The sequence below is a fragment of the Anomaloglossus baeobatrachus genome, chromosome 5 (assembly GCF_048569485.1).
Source record: "Anomaloglossus baeobatrachus isolate aAnoBae1 chromosome 5, aAnoBae1.hap1, whole genome shotgun sequence".
Taxonomy (NCBI): Eukaryota; Metazoa; Chordata; class Amphibia; order Anura; family Aromobatidae; genus Anomaloglossus; species Anomaloglossus baeobatrachus.
In genome coordinates, this window is record NC_134357.1 from 535121507 (window position 1) to 535141389 (window position 19883).

The window sequence follows — 19883 nt, forward strand, 5'->3', positions numbered from 1 at the left end:
AGCTGGGTAGAAACAAGCGGGGTAAGTGAGTGCGGCTGCTGCCAGCTTCCCCATATTATTACCTCCAATGTGTGTATATGTATGATGTATATATCTATGTATGTCAGTGTAGATGACTGTGTATAGATTTGTCTCTTTATATGTATTTTAGGGAATTTGTCTTCAAATATGTACCGTATATGTGCCTATGCCTACGATCAGGACTCACTGTGTCCTGGAGGCAGCGGGTCCTGACCTGCGGGGCTGCACGTCTCCTCCGCAGGAGACCACAGCTGCCTGTGCCCACGATCAGGACTCGCTGTGTCCTGGAGGCAGCGGGTCCTGACCTGAGGGGCTGCACGTCTCCTCCGCAGGAGACCACAGCTGGCTGTGCCCACGATCAGGACTCGCTGTGTCCTGGAGGCAGCGGGTCCTGACCTGCGAGGCTGCACGTCTCCTCCGCAGGAGACCACAGCTACCTGTGCCCACGATCAGGACTCGCTGTGTCCTGGAGGCAGCAGGTCCTGACCTGCGGGGCTGCAAGTCTCTGCAGGAGAACGCAGCTGCCTGTGCCCACGATCAGGGTTCAGCGCGCTGTGGTCTCCTGCTGTGTTCTCCCCACGGAGGACGCATGCAACTGCAGCAAACAATTGATATGCTGCAGTCTGGAAAGACGCTCCGCAGGTCAGTGTTTGCTGCAGAAAAAACAAGCACAGTGGGCACGAGATTTCTAGAAATCCCTCCACTGTGCTTGTACTGTACAATGCAGCGTTTTAGACACAGCAAAAACACGCTACATCCAAAATGCTGCAAATACTGATCGTGGGCACGCAGCTTTAAACAATGTGATCAGCAGTGCTGAAAAGGATTGGATGTGGTTAGGGGGCGTAGCTTCCTCACTGGACTCGGGGAGCCTCATGACCCTGGTGAGGGCCAACCTAGTATCGCCCTCTAAGTTCACCAGCCGAAAAACAAGTGTGTTGTGTGTCCATGGGGACTTTAAAGTCTATCCCACTGCACAGGTAATGATAAACACCCCAGCCGGAAAGCAATACCATGATGTGAGGGTGGTTTTAAATCTGCACTACAACCTAATAGTTGGGAGGGACATCCCCTTGTTTTCTGTCCTATCGCCAACTATAGTGCCACCTGGTGAACGTGAGTCAGCACAAATGTCGGCCATGTTGCCTTGTACGGAAGCGGTGCAAGAACCTTGTGTCCCTAAGGAAGAGGTGCAGGCTATAAGGGGGACCTCCACTCTGGTGGGAAGGGTGAACCATAAGGTTACATTAAAGCCATATTGGGTGCCTGTGACTTAACGGCAAGCCATTCCACAGGAGGTGAATTTGAGTGTTCAACTGCCGGTCACTAGAGGGTTCCGAAGTGAGTGGGCTAGCCTAGTAGTCCACTGTATGGCATATGTTCACCCCCTCAGGGTTGAACAAAGGAGGGGGGATATGTGACGCAGTACAGGGTATGGTGGTGGATGGCAGATTTATTCTACCTAGCAAATGCCTTTTGCACTGGTGAGCAGCAGGGAAGAGGTTAATCCTGGCCTGACTCTTTTCTGCTAGGTCAGGTTCTGTGGTGCACAGGTTTATAATTGGGACATCAAAAAAAGCCAGCCAGAACTCCTCACTTTGTGGGTGAATGGGCTGGGGAGCTGGTGGAAATTTAGATGCTGAAACATGTTTTTTTGTGGACTGGTAGGTCCTGGACAGTTTGCTGAGCTGAATGCCAAGCTAACCTTTCTTTTCACTTTCTTTAAGCTGTGATGAAAGACTGTTTAAGTGTGATTAAAACACTGTTTTAGGACTGTGAATCCGCCTGAGCTTCTTTCCTGCGTCCCTGCCTATGCCTACCAGAGCTAAACCCCTATAGTACATATATAAATACTTATCCAGACTCCTCTGAGGTTGTGCAATTACAGGCACAACACTGCAGACAAATAATGGAGAAAACCAAGACTTAGGGGTACTTTGCACGTTGCGACATCGCAGGTGCGATATCGGTGGGGTCAAATCGAATGTGACGCACATTCGGCGTCGCTGTCGACATCGCAGTATGTGAATCCTTTTACATACAATTAATGAGCGCAAAAGCGTCGTTATCGTATTATCGGTGTAGGGTCCATTTCCATAATTTTGCAGCAGCGACGGTACGATGTTCCTCATTCCAGCAGGCAGCACACATCACTGTGTGTGAAGCCGTAGGAGCGAGGAACATCACCTTACCTGCGTCCTGGCTGCAATGAGGAAGGAAGGAGGTGGGCGGGATGTTTACGTCCCGCTCATCTCCGCCCCTCCGCATCTATTGGCCGCCTGCCGTGTGACGTCGCTGTGACGCCGCACGGCCCGCCCCCTTAGGAAGGAGGCAGGTCGCGGGCCAGAGCGACGTCGCAGGGCAGGTAAGTGCATGTGAAGCTGCCGTAGCGATAATGTTCGCTACGGCAGCAATCACAAGATATCGCTGCTGCGACGGGGGCGAGGACTATCGCGCTCGACATCGCAGCATCGGCTTGCGATGTCGTAGTGTGCAAAGTAACCCTTACTGCTAGTTACTCATAGTTATGAGAAATAAGTAAACTATAAGAGGAAAACAGTTCAGATCTTATACTAGAAATAATAACATATGCAGCTAATGATAGATGTGTTATCCAAAAAGAAAATATAGAGCAATAGTCCATGTGCATTGTATATATCACATTATGTATTTTTATTCACTATATGAACGAATGATATTGCAGCCCACCCCAATAAAAAAAACCTAGAATTTCCCCTTCCCTCTCAATCCCAGTTATCTGACATTCATTGCAGTTAAAGCCATCATCTATGGCACAGACCAATGGTTGTGTTGACTGCAAATACAATTGTTTGGTGAGCATTAATTTTGGGTGCATGTGCTCTTATGGCCAGAAAACTGCTCCCTTGATGAGTCCACCAATGAAACGCGTAGGAGGGTCCACGAGCACTTCATAGCACTTAGGTTGCTGTTGCTCTCAAGGGGAAATGTGTGGCCTTGGTATTTGTGCCACACCCTACTATCTATCTATCAGCCTGTGGATTGACTCCCCACCATGACAGTGCTTGATGGTGTTGGTGAGATCCTTCTGTTTACATGCTATTGTTTCTGCTCAGGTGCTCTCTATATATTCTTTCTGGATCTCAGAGAACAGTGTAAGGAATGACTTGAGCACAACTATATTGGAGCAGTTCACGTGTTGGTTTAGGCAAACTATTGTGCTTGATATATTTATCTTCCCACAGCGTACACACACGGCTCCGCTCTGTACACTGTTGTGAATACATTTGAATTAGATTCCAGTTTGTGGCTCCATCTTGTGGTCAGTGCTGGTAGTGTAGTTGACTTACTGAATAGGAACCAGACAGCTGAGGAGGATTGGCAATCAGGCCATTCGGATTGGGCCTATATAACTGAGTAGTTTCCTCCTGTTTCTTGCCGGTGCTCAATGTATCTCCTGTGTGCTAAGGACATTCTGAAACCAGCCCTTTTCTCTGTGTCTACAAGAATTCCTATCAGATAAGTTGGTCTTTGTACCTCTGCTTATGGTTTCCACTTTCTTGTTATTTTGCTTGTGTGGAGTTCTTGGTGAAGTTTCATCATTTCCTACTGGGAGTATCTGTGTACCTTGCTCCATGGTCTTATATGTATTGTGTTTTGTCATGCCAGAGTACTGATATAGTGGGGGAGGGAGTCCAGTTTGTGTCTAGATTTTGGAGAGCTTTTTGTTCTAGGCTGGGAATTGAGTTGTCCTTCTCCACGTTTCATTCTCAGACCAATGGACAGACTGAGAGGACAAATCAGACTTTGGAAACTTATTTGAGATGTTTTGTGTCAGCTGATCAGGATGACTGGGTTTCTTTTTTGTCTTTGGCTGAGTTTGCTCTTAATAATAGAGCTAGTTTGGCCACTTTGATGTCTCTTTTCTTTTACAATTTTGGGTTTCATCCTCAGTTTTCTTCGGGGCAGATGGAGGCTTCAGCCTGCCTGGGTGTTGATTCTGCAGTAGAGAAAATGCAGCAAATTTGGGGTCAAGTGGTGGATAAATTGTCCCACTCCCAGGAAAATGCCAGTTTTCCAACCGCATAGGACTGTGAGTCCCCGGTTTAAGGTAGGGGACTTGGTCTGGTTGTCTTCCAGACATGTTCCTATGAAAGTTTCTTCTCCGATATTTAAGCCATGGTTTATTGGACCTTATAAGATTTTGGAGATAATTAATCCTGTTTCTTTTCATTTGGCTCTCCCAGAGGCTTTCAAGATTCACAATGTCTTTCATAAGTCTTTGTTGAAAAAGTATATTGAACCAGTAGTGCCCATTGCTGCGCCTCCTGATCCTGTGTTGGTCGAAGGGGATCTGGAATATGTAATGGAGAAGATTTTGGATTCCCATATTACCAGACAGAAGCTCCAGTACCTGGTCAAGTGGAAAGTTTATGGTCAGGAGGATAATTCTTGGGTGGATGCTTCCGACATACATGCTGATTGTTTGATCCATGCTTTTCATCGAGCCCATCCTGACAAACCCGGGGGTTCTGGTGAGAGTTCGATGACCCCTCCTCAGGAGAGGGGTACTGTTGTGAATACATTTGAATTACATACCAGTTTGGGGCTCCTTTTTGTGGTCAGTGCTTGTAGTGCAGTTGACTTGCTGAATGGAAACCAGACAGCTGAGGAGGATTGGCAATCAGGCCATTCAGATTGGGCCTATATAACTGAGTAGTTTCTTCCTGTTCCTTGCCGGTGCTCAATGTATCTCCTGTGTGCTAAGGACATTCTGAAACCAGCCCTTTTCTCTATGTCTACAAGAACTCCTCTCAGATAAGTTGGTCTTTGTACCTCTGCTTAAGGTTTCCACTTTCTTGTTATTTTGCCTGTGTGGAGTTCTTTGTGGAGTTGGATCATTCCCTACTGGGAGTATCTGTGTACCTTGCTACATGTTCTGCTATGTATTGTGTTTTGTCATGCTTGGTACAAAATTCAGTCCCTCCTCTATATCAGTGTTTTTCTTGAATCCCAGTAACACCAGAGTACTGATATAGTGGGGGAGAGCCTGTGCAGGCTCAGTATTTTTCCATATCAGGCGTGCTGGTATTTACTAGGGTTTTTACGGCTGCAGACAGTGCTCTTTCCTATCCTTTCCTATGCAGATAGTTTGGGCCTCATCTTTGCTGAATTGTTCTCTAGCTACATATTGTGTTTTCCTATATCACCGTAGTCTTTACATGTGGGGGGCTATTTATATCTTTGGGGACTCCTCCTAGGCAGGTTAGCTTTTTTAATATTTCTCTCTGGAAGAATATTTAGTTCTCCAGCTGTGTCGAGGCGACCAGCTCATCGGAGGCATGCCCCACGGCTACTTCTAGTTGTGTGTCAGTATTAGGTCTGCAGTCCGTTAAGGTTCCAGCCACTCTGGTTATTTTTTGGGTTTTCGAGTTTTTGTCCTTTTCTGATCTTTCTCGGTCACTAAATCATAACAGTACACGTCTTCTCTCTGCACACGTTGTACACACATGGCTCCGCTTCTCACATGATACACACACAATTCCGCTCCGTACATGTCTTCTCTCTGCACACATCGTACACACATAACTCCACTCTGTACACATCGTACACACACGGCTCCGCTCCGTACAAGTCGTACACACATGGCTCCGCTCCGTACATGTCTTCTCTCTGCACACGTCGTACACACACACAACTACACTCCGTACACGTCGTACTCACACGGCTCCGCTCTGTATACGTCGGTAACACACGTCTCCGCTCCGTACACATCATCTCTCTGCACAGGTCGTACACACACACAACTCCACTCCGTACACGTCGTACATGTCCCGCCCGGTGTTGGTCGGGACACTCGGATCCAGGATCGTGACTCGAGTGGGGTTCCGGAGCTATCCGGTGCCGGGAATATTTACAAGGGAGAAGTTTGTGATGCCCCCTGTGGATTGCTGTAATGGGAGTACCGCCGCTGCTGTTTGGAGTATCGGGGCAGATGGACTTGAGCAGCCTGATGTTAGTCCCTCCACAGGTAGGGAATGCCCCGGACTCGGGGGAAATTGGTGGATAGTTGGGAGGACAGGGTACAGGGATCAGGGTACTCACTGTGATAGTCGTGGTGCTGGATGAGGATTATAAAGTAGACGAACACGCTGTGGTAAACCAAAGTCTCTGTATACTGCTGCCACTACGGGGAGTCCGTCCAGGTGTCCGCTCCCACCGGAGTCACTTGGTAATTCGGACCCTGCCTCCGTGCAGAATTGTATCTGTCTGTTGAGCCCCTTGGCTTGAAGCTGTTGGGGCCCCGCTACCTATGTGAAGTGTAGCTGTGCTCTTGATGGCTGGCACTTTGGATTTCAGTGGGTTGTTTTATCTGGAGAACCCTCTCCCCTGCATTGTGCTGATGCCTTCAATCTCTGAGCTCTTAGGGAAGTTCATGAAAATACTCTCCCTCCCAGGTTATCAGGACGTTGAATAGATTCCTGACCTAGGGTCCTGTACCCCGTTGTGCTCTGTACCAGTCCATTTATTGGGCTTGCTAGTGTCGACTGTCCTCCAAGACCATGTCCGTCGCACCCTTTTCCAATGTCACTGCTACCGGTCCCCGACTCTTGTGGTCCTGGACCACCATCTGCGACCCAACCAAGGTCTCACTCCTCGGGAGCTACTACTCGCAGCTCCTCACTCTTTGAGGGCTCTCACTGCTCTGCTCTCCACTTCCTCCCTTCCACCAGTCTGCCTGACCCCTAGGTGGGTGGCCCTGCTCCAATTTGACCATCCTACTGGTGTGTCTGACAGGTTTGATGTGAGGTGTGGTTGAGATTTGTTGTGCTGATGGAGGTGACACCGGTTATTAGGAATCTGGAACCAGGTGTGGTATGTCCAGGATGTAATGCTCTGTAGCACCCTGATGTAGTCAGGGGCGCTACATACAGACACCGTTCCGCTCTGTACACATCTTCTCTCTACACACGTTGTACAAACACGGCTCCGCGCATGCTGTAAATCCCTCTTGACACCACTAATAAACTTCCCCTCATCCAGCACCATGACACCCAGCACAGCAGAGTGCTGCATACACTGAGGAGCTGATCATGTGACCCCTGACTCCTCCCCTCCATGTGACATCATCACAGGTCCTGTAAGCACAGAGCAGCCATATATCTAGTAGTGATGGGCAGTCCGGCTCTTTTTGGTGATCCGGTTCCTATGGCTCCGTTCACCAAAAAGAGCCGGATCTTTCATCTCGTTCTCGGCTCCTTATTAAATATGTGTTCACCCCAGGTGAACACATATTTAAGATTATAGAACCGCCGCCAAAGCCCCGCCCACCTGTGTCTAAGCCCCGCCCACATACAAATGACCAATTAGACTGCTGAGTGGGCGGAGTTTAGTCGCGGGTGGGCGGGGTTTGATGGCGAAAACAGCCGTTTAGATATTTTTAGTGGCTCACACTAGTGATCCGTCTCCTGTCGTTCACAGCAAGGAGCCGGATCTTTGTGTCGGATCGTTCGCGACCGACACATCACTAATATCTAGTGTGCGTCTCTGCAGGAGGAGGTATGTGGAGATTCCCCATTATTGGACGCAGGCGGCATTAATTCTTTCAGCTCTGAGACGTAGTAGAAGACTATATAGGTAATATAGTCTTCTACTAGGAATTGCTCCCACTAGCCAGTTTCCTACTCCACACTGATGAGGGGCAAATACCCCGAAACAGCTGTCTGGATGGATACCATGTTTTGGCATAGGTGGTTTCCTTGACTGGAGACTGCCCTTCCCGTGGTTTTTCCTTCCCGGTGAAAGACCTGGCTAGTTACCTGCCAGCGTTGAGAAACATGTGATGGTGTCTCCGCGGCTTCCTTGTTTTTCATATTTCCCAGGGGGCATTGCTCTAGAATCACTGCGTTGAGAAAACACGTGATGGTGCTCTGCGGTGCTGGATGTTGATCTCCCTAAGGTCAACCATCCTTACCTATATATATATATATATATATATATATATATATATAGTGATGTGATCACTGGTGATGTGCACGAGGGGGGATATGTGTCGCTGCGACCACTACAATCAGTGATGTGAACCCGGATGTAGTACTCCAACATAGTAGGTGCTTAGAGGGTTAATTTGTATTACCTGGGCGGGGTTTGTTGTGGACAGCTAAAGAGATGGGTGGGATGGCTGTTCACCATATCTCCACCTTGGGATGTGGTCCCAGAGGTAAAAGCCAGGCCTCTGGACACACTCATGGTTCTGCTCTGTATTTTCCTGTGCTGGAGGAAGTAGATCTGTCTTTTTGTCAATGGATTGTGACTGATGATAATAAACCAGGTGAAAATCGACACGTGAGGTGTTCCTGCATCCATCTACTGCTGAGAGAGTGGCTCTACGACAAGTGGTGGAGAATGCGGGCAGGAATCACAGGGCCGTTTATACCTGCTACAGAGGAGCTGGATGTCCTGAGTGAAGGCAGCCATGAGCCAGGGAACATGGTCAGACACCATGGAGGATCTGATTAAGCACCTGGTGCAGGCCCAACAACAACAGCAGCAGGCCCAGCAGGAGACAAACAAGCTGTTGATACAGCAGCTGCAGCAACAACGGGAGCAACAGCAGCGGCAGATAGACGTCCTAGCAGAGGTAATCCGTGGTAGTGCGACCAGTAGGCGAGCTATACAAAAGATGACTCCGGGGGATGATGTTGAGGCCATAAAAATTTCAGACCTCTCCATTCTTTGTAGGTGGGAATCGACAGTGTATCAAATACTTATTTTTCCCACTGTATAATTTTAGATAGAAATAATACAATTTTTGCATAAATCAATAGTACAGATGACAAATCTAAAGTTTGTAAAATATGTCATTAGATCACTTTACTTTGAATTTCCAATCTCAGGCTTTTCTTAGGTACAGCTCACTAAATGTTTCACATCAGATTGCTTCAGTCTATGAAGAGGGAGGAGGGAGCAAGTTTGTTGTGTATCATACACCAGGAACAAATAAAATGATAACAGAACTAATAACTTGATGTTTTGGCTTCTATACCTATACAAGTCCTCATATACAGTTAGGTCCAGAAATATTTGGACAGTGACACAAGTTTTGTTATTTTAGCTGTTTACAAAAAACATGTTCAGAAATACAATTATATATATAATATGGGCTGAAATTGCACACTCCCAGCTGCAATATGAGAATTTTCACATCCAAATCGGAGAAAGGGTTTAGGAATCATAGCTCTGTAATGCATAGCCTCCTCTTTTTAAAGGGACAAAAAGTAATTGGACAAGGGACTCTAAGGCTGCAATTAACTCTGAAGGCGTCTCCCTCGTTAACCTGTAATCAATGAAGTAGTTAAAAGTTCTGGGGTTGATTACAGGTGTGTGGTTTTGCATTTGGAAGCTGTTGCTGTGACCAGACAACATGCGGTCTAAGGAACTCTAAATTGAGGTGAAGCAGAACATCCTGAGGCTGAAAAAAAAGAAAAAATCCATCAGAGAGATAGCAGACATGCTTGGAGTAGCAAAATCAACAGTCGGGTACATTCTGAGAAAAAAGGAATTGACTGGTGAGCTTGGGAACTCAAAAAGGCCTGGGCATCCACGGATGACAACAGTGGTGGATGATCGCCACATACTTTCTTTGGTGAAGAAGAACCCGTTCACAACATCAACTGAAGTCCAGAACACTCTCAGTGAAGTAGGTGTATCTGTCTCTAAGTCAACAGTAAAGAGAAGACTCCATGAAAGTAAATACAAAGGGTTCACATCTAGATGCAAACCATTCATCAATTCCAAAAATAGACAGGCCAGAGTTAAATTTGCTGAAAAACACCTCATGAAGCCAGCTCAGTTCTGGAAAAGTATTCTATGGACAGATGAGACAAAGATCAACCTGTACCAGAATGATGGGAAGAAAAAAGTTTGGAGAAGAAAGGGAACGGCACATGATCCAAGGCACACCACATCCTCTGTAAAACATGGTGGAGGCAACGTGATGGCATGGGCATGCATGGCTTTCAATGGCACTGGGTCACTTGTGTTTATTGATGACATAACAGCAGACAAGAGTAGCCGGATGAATTCTGAAGTGTACCGGGATATACTTTCAGCCCAGATTCAGCCAAATGCCGCAAAGTTGATCGGACTGCGCTTCATAGTACAGATGGACAATGACCCCAAGCATACAGCCAAAGCTACCCAGGAGTTCAAGAGTGCAAAAAAGTGGAACATTCTGCAATGGCCAAGTCAATCACCAGATCTTAACCCAATTGAGCATGCATTTCACTTGCTCAAATCCAGACTTAAGACGGAAAGACCCACAAACAAGCAAGACCTGAAGGCTGCGGCTGTAAAGGCCTGGCAAAGCATTAAGAAGGAGGAAACCCAGCGTTTGGTGATGTCCATGGGTTCCAGAATTAAGGTAGTGATTGCCTCCAAAGGATTCGCAACAAAATATTGAAAATAAAAATATTTTGTTTGGGTTTGGTTTATTTGTCCAATTACTTTTGACCTCCTAAAATGTGGAGTGTTTGTAAAGAAATGTGTACAATTCCTACAATTTCTATCAGATATTTTTGTTCAAACCTTCAAATTAAACGTTATAATCTGCACTTGAATTCTGTTGTAGAGGTTTCATTTCAAATCCAATGTGGTGGCATGCAGAGCCCAACTCGCGAAAATTGTGTCACTGTCCAAATATTTCTGGACCTAACTGTATGTCCTCATCTATCCTGTTGCTGTATTTTCCCTGTATATATTATGTATATTGTATAGAAGCTATCCTCCCAAAAGTACATGAGCTCAAAACAAAAACAAACAAGCATCAAGAATACAAAGAGAACATACAGTATACTGGACTATTGATTTATGCACAGTTTATTGAAAGTTTAAATATGCTTTAAGAAGTAATTACTTTAATCTTGTTATCCTGTTCACGCTAGCAATTCTGAGATGAGTGCAGGCCTTCCTTCCTTCTGAGTGTGTTTATTTTTTACCCTTGCCTGTAGAGGAGGAGCTTCACTGGTGCTCAAGTGCAGCACAGACTTATCTCAGCTAAAGGTACCGTCACACTAAGCAACATCGCTAGCAACATCGCTGCTGAGGCACAACTTGCTAGCGATGTTGCTGTGTGTGACATCCAGCAACAACCTGGCCCCTGCTGTGAGGTCGTTGGTTGTTGCTGAATGTCCTGGACCATTTTTTAGTTGTTGCTCTCCCGCTGTGAAGCACACATCGCTGTGTGTGACAGCGACAGAGCAACAACTAAATGTGCAGTGAGCAGGGAGCCGGCTTCTGTGGACGCTGGTAACCAATGTAAATATCGGGTAACCAAGAAGCACTTTCCTTGGTTACCCGATATTTACCGTCGTTACCAGCGTCCGCCGCTCTCACACTGACAGTGCCGGCTCCCTGCACACGTAGCTGGAGTACACATCGGGTAATTAACCCGATGTGTACTGTGGCTAGGAGTGCAGGGAACAAGGAGCCGGCACTGGCAGTGTGAGAGCGGCGGACGCTGGTAACGAAGGTAAATATCGGGTAACCAAGGGAAGGGCTTCTTGGTTACCTGATGTTTACCGTGGTTACCAGCGTCCGCAGAAGCTGGCTCCCTGCTGCCTGCACACGTAGCAGAGTACACATCGGGTAATTAACCCGATGTGTACTGTGGCTAGGTGTGCAGGGAGCCAGCGCTAAGCGGTGTGCGCTGGTAACCAAGGTAAATATCGGGTTGGTTACCCGATATTTACCTTAGTTACCAAGCGCAGCATGCTTCCACATGTAGTGACGCTCCAGCGATCCCTGCCAGGTCAGGTTGCTGGTGGAATCGCTGGAGGGTCGCTTAGTGTGACATGTCACCAGCGACCTCCTAGCAACTTACCAGCGATCCCTATCAGGTTGTATCGTTGTTGGGATCGCTGGTAAGTTGTTTAGTGTGACTGGGCCTTAAGACAAAGCCTAGATCCTCAGGCTACATACATTCACACACAGCGTTTTTGCGGATCCGTTTTTTGCAGAGAAATGCAGTGACTCTGGGCATCCCAGCAAAGTCAGTGGGTTTCAAAATATGACATTCAGACACATCGTTTTGTGAGGATCCGTTTTTGGGCTCAAAAACGGATCCTCACAAAGAATGAGCATGTCAGTTTGTGTAGCGTTTTTCTAATCTGCTTTTGCTATTAAAAACATTATCTATCAGCTCAAAAATCTTTCAGGTGATGCAGTTTTTTAAAAAGCTGATCTGCTTTTGCAGCTGAATAATGGATCCTCAAACGCAGCAAAAACTCTGTGTGTAAATGACGCCTTAGATCAGGAACAGAATAGCCATTTATAGGACATTTCATAACTTTCCCAAATTCCCATGAAAAAATATTCAGCACATTCTGCATTGAACTATTGTATCCAATTTATTATATATTTTAGGAGTCCATCCATTTTATACCAACTCTGACTCCACCAAAATGAACACCGACTCCGACTCCACAGCACTGCTTTGTAGGACACCATTGTTAGGCCCCAGGCTGTCATGACAATATATTGGGATGTGTCTGTGGGGAACACAGGCCTCCCCACTCAGACAAAATGTAAAATGAATAACACTGAGAGTTCTCATTAGTTTATAGATTCATTATCTGACTGAAAAGATGGTAACTATTGATGAGTGGACACTACCATGCTCGGTCGGGTACTTAGTACTCGTAACTAGTGATGAGCGAGCACTACCATGCTCAGTCGGGTGCTCAGTACTCGTAACTAGTGATGAGTGGGCACTACCATTAGCAGGGGCTCGGTACTTGTAACTAGTGATGAGCGGGCATTACCATACTTAGGTGCTCGGTACTTGTAACTAGTGATGAGCGGGCATTACCATACTTAGGTGCTCGGTACTTGTAACTAGTGATGAGCGGGCACTACCATGCTCAGGTACTCGGTACTCGTAACTAGTGATGAGCGGGCACTACCATGTTCGGGTGCTCAGTACTTGTAACTAGTGATGAGCGAGCACTACTGTGCTTTCGTAACGAGCAGGTTGGGCGCTCTGATTGGCTCGACTCGTGTACAAAGTAAAAGGAAGTCAACGGGAAATTCCAGCATTTTTCCAGATTTTCCAGAAATATGGTCGAGGTTCCTATTGACTAACATTATACTTGGTATACAAGTCGAGCCAATCTGAGCATTCGACCTGCTTGTTACTTGTGTGCCACCCCAGCAGCGGATCAAACCGCTCGGATCCGGGGGTAGTGTCCGTTCGTGGCTCGAGGATCTCTGGACTCGGGGGCTTAGGACCACACTCCAAAGTAAAAGGGAGTATTTACAGGGGAATTTGATATAGTTTGTGACGCCACCTGTGGTGTGCGGTAATTGGGAGTACCGCCGCTGATGTTGGGAGTACCCGGGGTGATGGAGTGGGGCAGCTAGGTGACGTTGCCCTCCACAGGTAGGGATAGCCAACGGGACTCTGGATGGTTATGCGGGGACGCAGTGCAGGGGTCAGTCGAGTACTCAGTCAGCAATGAAGCAGACGCTGACAACAGGGTAAACCAAGTCTGTGAACGCCGCTGCCTCTCAAGGGGGGCTTGTCCAGGTCCTGTCCCATGCAGTGCTGCTGGTGGTCTTGTACCTGCCTCCTGGGACTAAGTTTTAGATTGTCCGTTGTGGTCCGGTAGCTTGGAGCTATCCGGGCCCCGCTCCCCACTGTGGCTAAGTGGAGGAGCCTGCTCTCAGGGCTCATGCTTGGGATTTCAGTGGGCCGCTTGCTAGGAAAGCCCTATCCCCCTCGTTGCGATAGTGCCCCGATTCTGGAGCTGTAAGAACAGTCCATAAAGGCCCCGTTCTCAGGTTAATTGCCGGGTTGCCTGAAGCTTCTCCCCGACCTAGGGTCCGTGTACCCCGTCATGCCTTCGGTCCCAGACTGGTGACAGGACCAGGCTGCCGGCCGTCCTCCTTGACGGGTTCCAGGCACCTAGCCTCAATCCCCTGCGACCAGGGTTCCGACTCCTCTAGGTCCAGACCACCGTCTGCGACCTAGTTTACTTCCCCTGGGAGCCGCTACTCCCAGCTTCCTCAGAGCTCCTCTCAGCTCGAGGGCTACCACTCGACTCTCGGGAGCTGTTACTCCCAGCTCCTCACACTCTGGGAGCTACTTCTGTTCTCCCTTAACACCTCCCACCTCCCTGTCTGACCCCTAAGTGTGCGGCCCTATTCCTGCTTGAGTAGCCCACTGGTGTGCCTGACAGGTGTGGTGCAAGATGCATCTAGGATTTGTGAATGCTGATGGAGGCAGCACTGCAGGATGGAGACCCAGAACCATGGTGGTTGAATACCGCACGGGGAGGACAGTTTGTGCAGTACCCTGTGACGACCTGAATAGTCCAGGGGCGTCACACTTGTACCGAGCACCCGAGCATGGTAGTGCTCGCTCATCACTATTGACTGCTTTCCAGACTCCTCCGGTCTCTCCATCACTTTATATTATATTATTACCAAGTTTTCATTCAGACATTAAACGTATCAAATACTGAGGATCTGAATATTGATTATTTTTTTTATCTACTGGATAATGAGGTACAAAAAAATATATTTCCTGTAAGATAAAATGGAGGAGTTGGATATTTTCCTCAGATAAAATAATGGATGCTTTCTTACCTCAGTGAACTGGCTGAAGGGGGCACTTTGCAGCCTATTGCGGTAGTTGAGTGGACGAGTGAGAAGCAGAGTCTCCTTTACTATCACATGTGTGTGAAGAGAGCAGCATTTGACATTCTACTTTATAGGATCCAAGAATACTACATCTGCACATTATATCTTCTCATATGTTTCCCCTTTTTATCTCCAGTAATTGTTTTATTACACGGGATTCTTTATGATGTTACATCATCATCTTCTCCTCATTCAGGTCGCTACAATATCGGATTCTCACAGTGGAGATGTTCTATATGACAGACTTTTCCTTACTGACCCTTCACGGATGGATAAGGACAGGGACAAGATGGCCCTAGAGGTCCTCTTCCGGCTTACTGGAGAGGTGAGAGATTCTGATGACGTCACATTACATCATTCTTATCTATGGGAATAACAGATGGACAGAACTGGAGAGGTGAGGACTCTGGAAATGTCTGTAGTGAGATTTATTAATGTGTCTCTCCATAACCAGGATTACACAGTAGTGAAGAAGACCTCTAGTGAATGCTGTCAGGCCCCTGTGTCTGAGGGATGGGGAAGATCCCTGAGGCCAATCACAAGGCCTCCACCTCATCCCCTGATACATGAGGACATCAATGACCAGAAGATCCTAAAACTCATGTACAAGATGATTGAGCTGCTGACTGGAGAGGTGACCCTGCTGGGAATGCTGGGACATTATACAGTAACGCTATGAAGGGATCTGGGGATGATCATTGTATGTGTCAGGTTCCTATAAGGTGTCAGGATGTCGCTGTCTATTTCTCCATGGAGGAGTGGGAGTATTTAGAAGAACACAAAGATCCGTACAAGGACGTCATGATGGTGGATCCCCAGCCCCTCACATCACCAGGTAATAGGACTAAATACACATGGCCTATAATTATCTGTATGTAAAGAGTGAATTCAGTCCCTGTATGTGTTTCCTCCAGTTCTATCCAGTAAGAGGACAACTCCAGAGAGATGTCCCCGTCCTCTTCTCCCACAGGACTGTAATCAAGGAAATCCCAATGTTCCTCAGGATTATCAGGTAGATGGAGAGAAGGAGTCATGAAATCTCCCTATGATGTGTAGATGGCTGTGAAGGTCTTGTGTTCAGTCTTGTTTTATCCTCCAGTATTATATGTTTTATACTTGTGTAATGAGAACGGTGGACATGGCAGGATTAGAGCTGATCATAGATGTGACTTCTTCATCTGTCTGTGAATTTTACAATATTTGTTTCAGGGTGAAGATCTGACCCATGTTAATACTACAGAGATATATGCATACCTCCCAACTTTTAAAGAAGGAAAAGAGGGACAAAGTTTGCGGCGCGCGTAGCGCGCCGCGGCAAATTTTTAGGCCACGCCCCCTAACCACACCCATTTCACAGTCACGCCCATATCCACTCCCCATCCACACCCATTCAGCACAAACACGCAGGCAGCCGGCGGGCCTCCAGCACGGACACGCAGGCAGCCAGCGGGCCTCCAGCACGGACACGCAGGCAGCCGGCGGGCCTCCAGCACGGACACGCAGGCAGCCGGCGGGCCTCCAGCACGGACACGCAGGCAGCCACAGTGAGGCGGCCGGTCGCCTTCACAGACAGGCGGCCGGCCGCCTTCACAGACAGGCGGCGGGCCGCCCGCACAGAGAGGCGGCCAGCCGCCCGCAGAGAGAGGCGGCCGGCCGCCCGCACAATGAGGCGGCGGGCCGCCCGCACAGACAGGCGGCAGGGGGGCGCCCGCACAGACAGGCGGCAGGGGGGCGCCCGCACAGACAGGCGGCAGGGGGGCGCCCGCACAGACAGGCGGCAGGGGGGCGCCCGCACAGACAGGCGGCAGGGGGGCGCCCGCACAGACAGGCGGCGGGGGGGCGCCTGCACAGACAGGCGGCAGGGGGGCGCCCGCACAGACAGGCGGCAGGGGGGCGCCCGCACAGACAGGCGGCAGGGGGGCGCCCGCACAGACAGGCGGCAGGGGGGCGCCCGCACAGACAGGCGGCAGGGGGGCGCCCGCACAGACAGGCGGCAGGGGGGTGCCCGCACAGACAGGCGGCAGGGGGGCGCCCGCACAGACAGGCGGCAGGGGGTGAGGGGGGAGGGAGGGAAATCAGTGCTGGGGAGATTAGTTTACTGTACCAGCAGCAGCACAGGCAGCGCTCCTCTCTATGCCACGTCTACTAGGATGGTAGGAGGGAAAAGCAGGGAGGCGGAGAGAGAGTGGGTGGGCGGAGCCCGGGAGCCGGCCGTCCCGCCCGTGGCAACGGGACAAACAACGTAAAGCGTGAAAGTCCCGCTGTATCCGGGACGGTTGGGAGGTATGCAGCATGTTAGAATGTGTACATAAGATCCCGCTGGTGGTGGCCGCAGCTTATAGGCCCCAAATCTGGTGACAGGTTCCCTTTAAAGTGAACCTGTCAGGTGCAATATGCACTCAGAGCCAGGAGCAGTTCTGGGTGTATATTGCTAATCCCTGCCTAACCGTCCCTGTATACACTAGCATAGATAAAGAGATCAAGAACAAATATTTTTAAAGATCTTATATCTTATGCTAATGAGCGCGGGGACTAGTCACAAGGGCGTTACTTCACTTGGCTAGTCGGCTCGCATAGCATGTTAGCATGTTATTACGCCCCTGTGTGAGTACTAACACGCTATATGAGCCGACTAGCCAAGTGAAGTAACGCCCTTGGGACTAGTCCCCGCGCTAATTAGCATAAGATATAAGCTCTTTAAAAATACTTTTTCTATAGATGCCTTTATCTATGCTAGTGTATACAGGGACAGTTAGGGAGGGATTAGCAATATACACCCAGAACTGCTCCTGGCTCTGAGTGCAGATTGCACCTGATAGGTTCCCTTTAAAGGGAACCTGTCACCAGAAATTTAGCAAAAAAAATAAAAGATTCCCCTCTGCAGCTCCTGGGCTGCATTCTGGAAAGGTTCCTGTTGCTATTGTGCCCCCTTTGAGACCTAAAATAATACTTTATGAAGTCTTACCTTTTTGTATGCAAATCTGTTTTTATGGTCACGGGGGCGGGCTGCCTGGCGTCCGTTATTCCCCCTCCTGCCGTTGTACGCCGTCCCCCATTGCTCATTTCCATACATGAGGACGCCTTCCTCATGTAACTGTCCTCCTGAAGTTTTGTGCATGCCCAGTGCCACTCTCGCGGGAGTAAGCACTGTGCAAAGTGTGAACGCTTTTGAGGTGATTGCGCAGGCGCGAGATTATGGGCGGCGCTGTGATTGTCATCAGCAGCGTCATCCAAGTACCTTCCCATAATCTCGTGCCCGCGCTTCTCACTCTGCCTCCACCGTTATGCGCAAGCACTGGCCATATGAACCACGTTACCTATTACCATGGGCGCGAGATTATGGGCGGCGCTGTGATTGTCATCAGCAGCGTCATCCAAGAACCTGCCCATAATCTCGTGCCCGCGCTTCTCACTCTGCCTCCACCGTTATGCGCAAGCACTGGCCATATGAACCACGTTACCTATTACCATGGGCGCGAGATTATGGGCGGCGCTGTGATTGTCATCAGCAGCGTCATCCAAGTACCTGCCCATAATCTCGTGCCCGCGCTTCTCACTCTGCCTCCACCGTTATGTGCAAGCACTGGCCATATGAACCACGTTACCTATTATCATGGGCGCGAGATTATGGGCGGCGCTGTGATTGTCATCAGCAAAGTCATCCAAGTACCCGCCCATAATCTCGTGCAAGCAGTAATAGGTAACATGGTTCATATGGCCAGCACTTGCGCATAACGGTGGAGTCAGAGGGAAAAGTGCGGGCACGAGATTATGGGCGGGTACTTGGTTAACGCTGCTGATGACAATCACAGCGCCGCCCATAATCTCGTGCCTGCGCAATCACCTGAAAAAGCGTTCACATGCGCAAAACTTCGGGAGGACAGTTACATGAGGAAGGCGTCCTTGTGTATGTAAATGAGCAATGGGGGACTGCGTAAAGCGGCAGGAGGGGGAATAACGGACGCCAGACAGCCCGCCCCCGTGACCATAAAAACACATTTGCATACAAAAAGGTAAGACTTCATAAAGTATTTTTGTAGGTCTCAAAGGGGGCACAATAACAACAGGAACCTTTCTAGAAGCAGCCCAGGAGCTGCAGAGGGGAATCTTTTATTTTTATTGTGAAATTTCTGCTGACATGTTCCCTTTAACTGGTAGGGGAGCCAGGATAAAGCAGAGCTGAAGTTGTTGGGAAGCTAGGACCCAGCAGCTCTGCTCCACAGGCAGGAGACCACTGATCAGTAATAGAAGCCTGCAGATGCCACTCTGCATAGGTTATTACTGGCCAGTGCTATCTGCAGGAGAGAGAAGTGCTGATTGCACGGTCTCCTCAGCTTCCTGACTCCCCGCGTGTCTGCAGCAGTGAGAAGCCGCACACGGGGAATCAGAGAGAACAGCTGCAGACAAACGCAGGCTCCGGGACTGGGGGGGGTCGGCTCTGCTGCAGGGGGGGGGGGCTCTGCTGCAGGGGGGGGGTCGCTCTGCTGCAGGGGGGTCGCTCTGCTGCAGGGGGGTCGCTCTGCTGCAGGGGGTGATTCATACCTCAGCAGCAGTCACAGGAGTAGGTGCGCGCTCGGCTCTGTAATGAATAGTAGAAGGGAGAAACAGCGAGGCGGGGCTACAGTGGGTGGGTGGAGCCGTGACAAACAGCCTCACGGGCGGGACCCGGGATCAAAGGCTCAGAAGAGGGACTGTCCCGCTGTATCCGGGACGGTTGGGAGGTATGTATATGTGAGGGGTGATGAGCGGTGTAAGGCTATGTGCGCACTGGGAAATGGAATTTTCTTGAGAAAATTCCGCATGCTCTCAAAGATTACCGCACCCGCGGTAAAAAACCGCGGCAAACCGCACCCGAAAACAGGATGCGGTTTGCCGCGGTTTGCTGCGGTTTCACTGCGGTATTGTTCGCAGTTTTGCCGCGGTTTTGCCGCGTGCGGGTTGGGATGTGCTTTATTGCATTCAATGCAATAAAGCACATTGGAAAAAAAAAAAAAAGTCATTTAATTCTGAGATAGTAGATAAACAGAAGAATAGATAGAGGACAGATAGATAGATAGATAGAGGGATAGATAGAGGACAGATCGCTGCATCTCCCACGGTCGGCAGTGAGTTCACATTACCGGCCGTGGGAAATGACCGGTAATTACCTCTGCTGTCTGCTGCATTCATTCAGCGCTGTGTCT

General features: G+C 49.0%; 1 protein-coding gene across 1 annotated transcript in view; it reads left to right on the forward strand.

Annotated features, from left to right (window-relative positions):
• Positions 1 to 15112: 15112 nt before the first annotated feature.
• Positions 15113 to 19883, forward strand: part of LOC142312925 (uncharacterized) — a 135873-nt gene continuing 131102 nt past the window's right edge. Inside the window, 1 exon segment of the mRNA XM_075351913.1 lies at positions 15113 to 15535. Within this exon segment, the coding sequence (XP_075208028.1) occupies positions 15376 to 15535 (160 nt within the window). The 5' untranslated portion in view covers positions 15113 to 15375.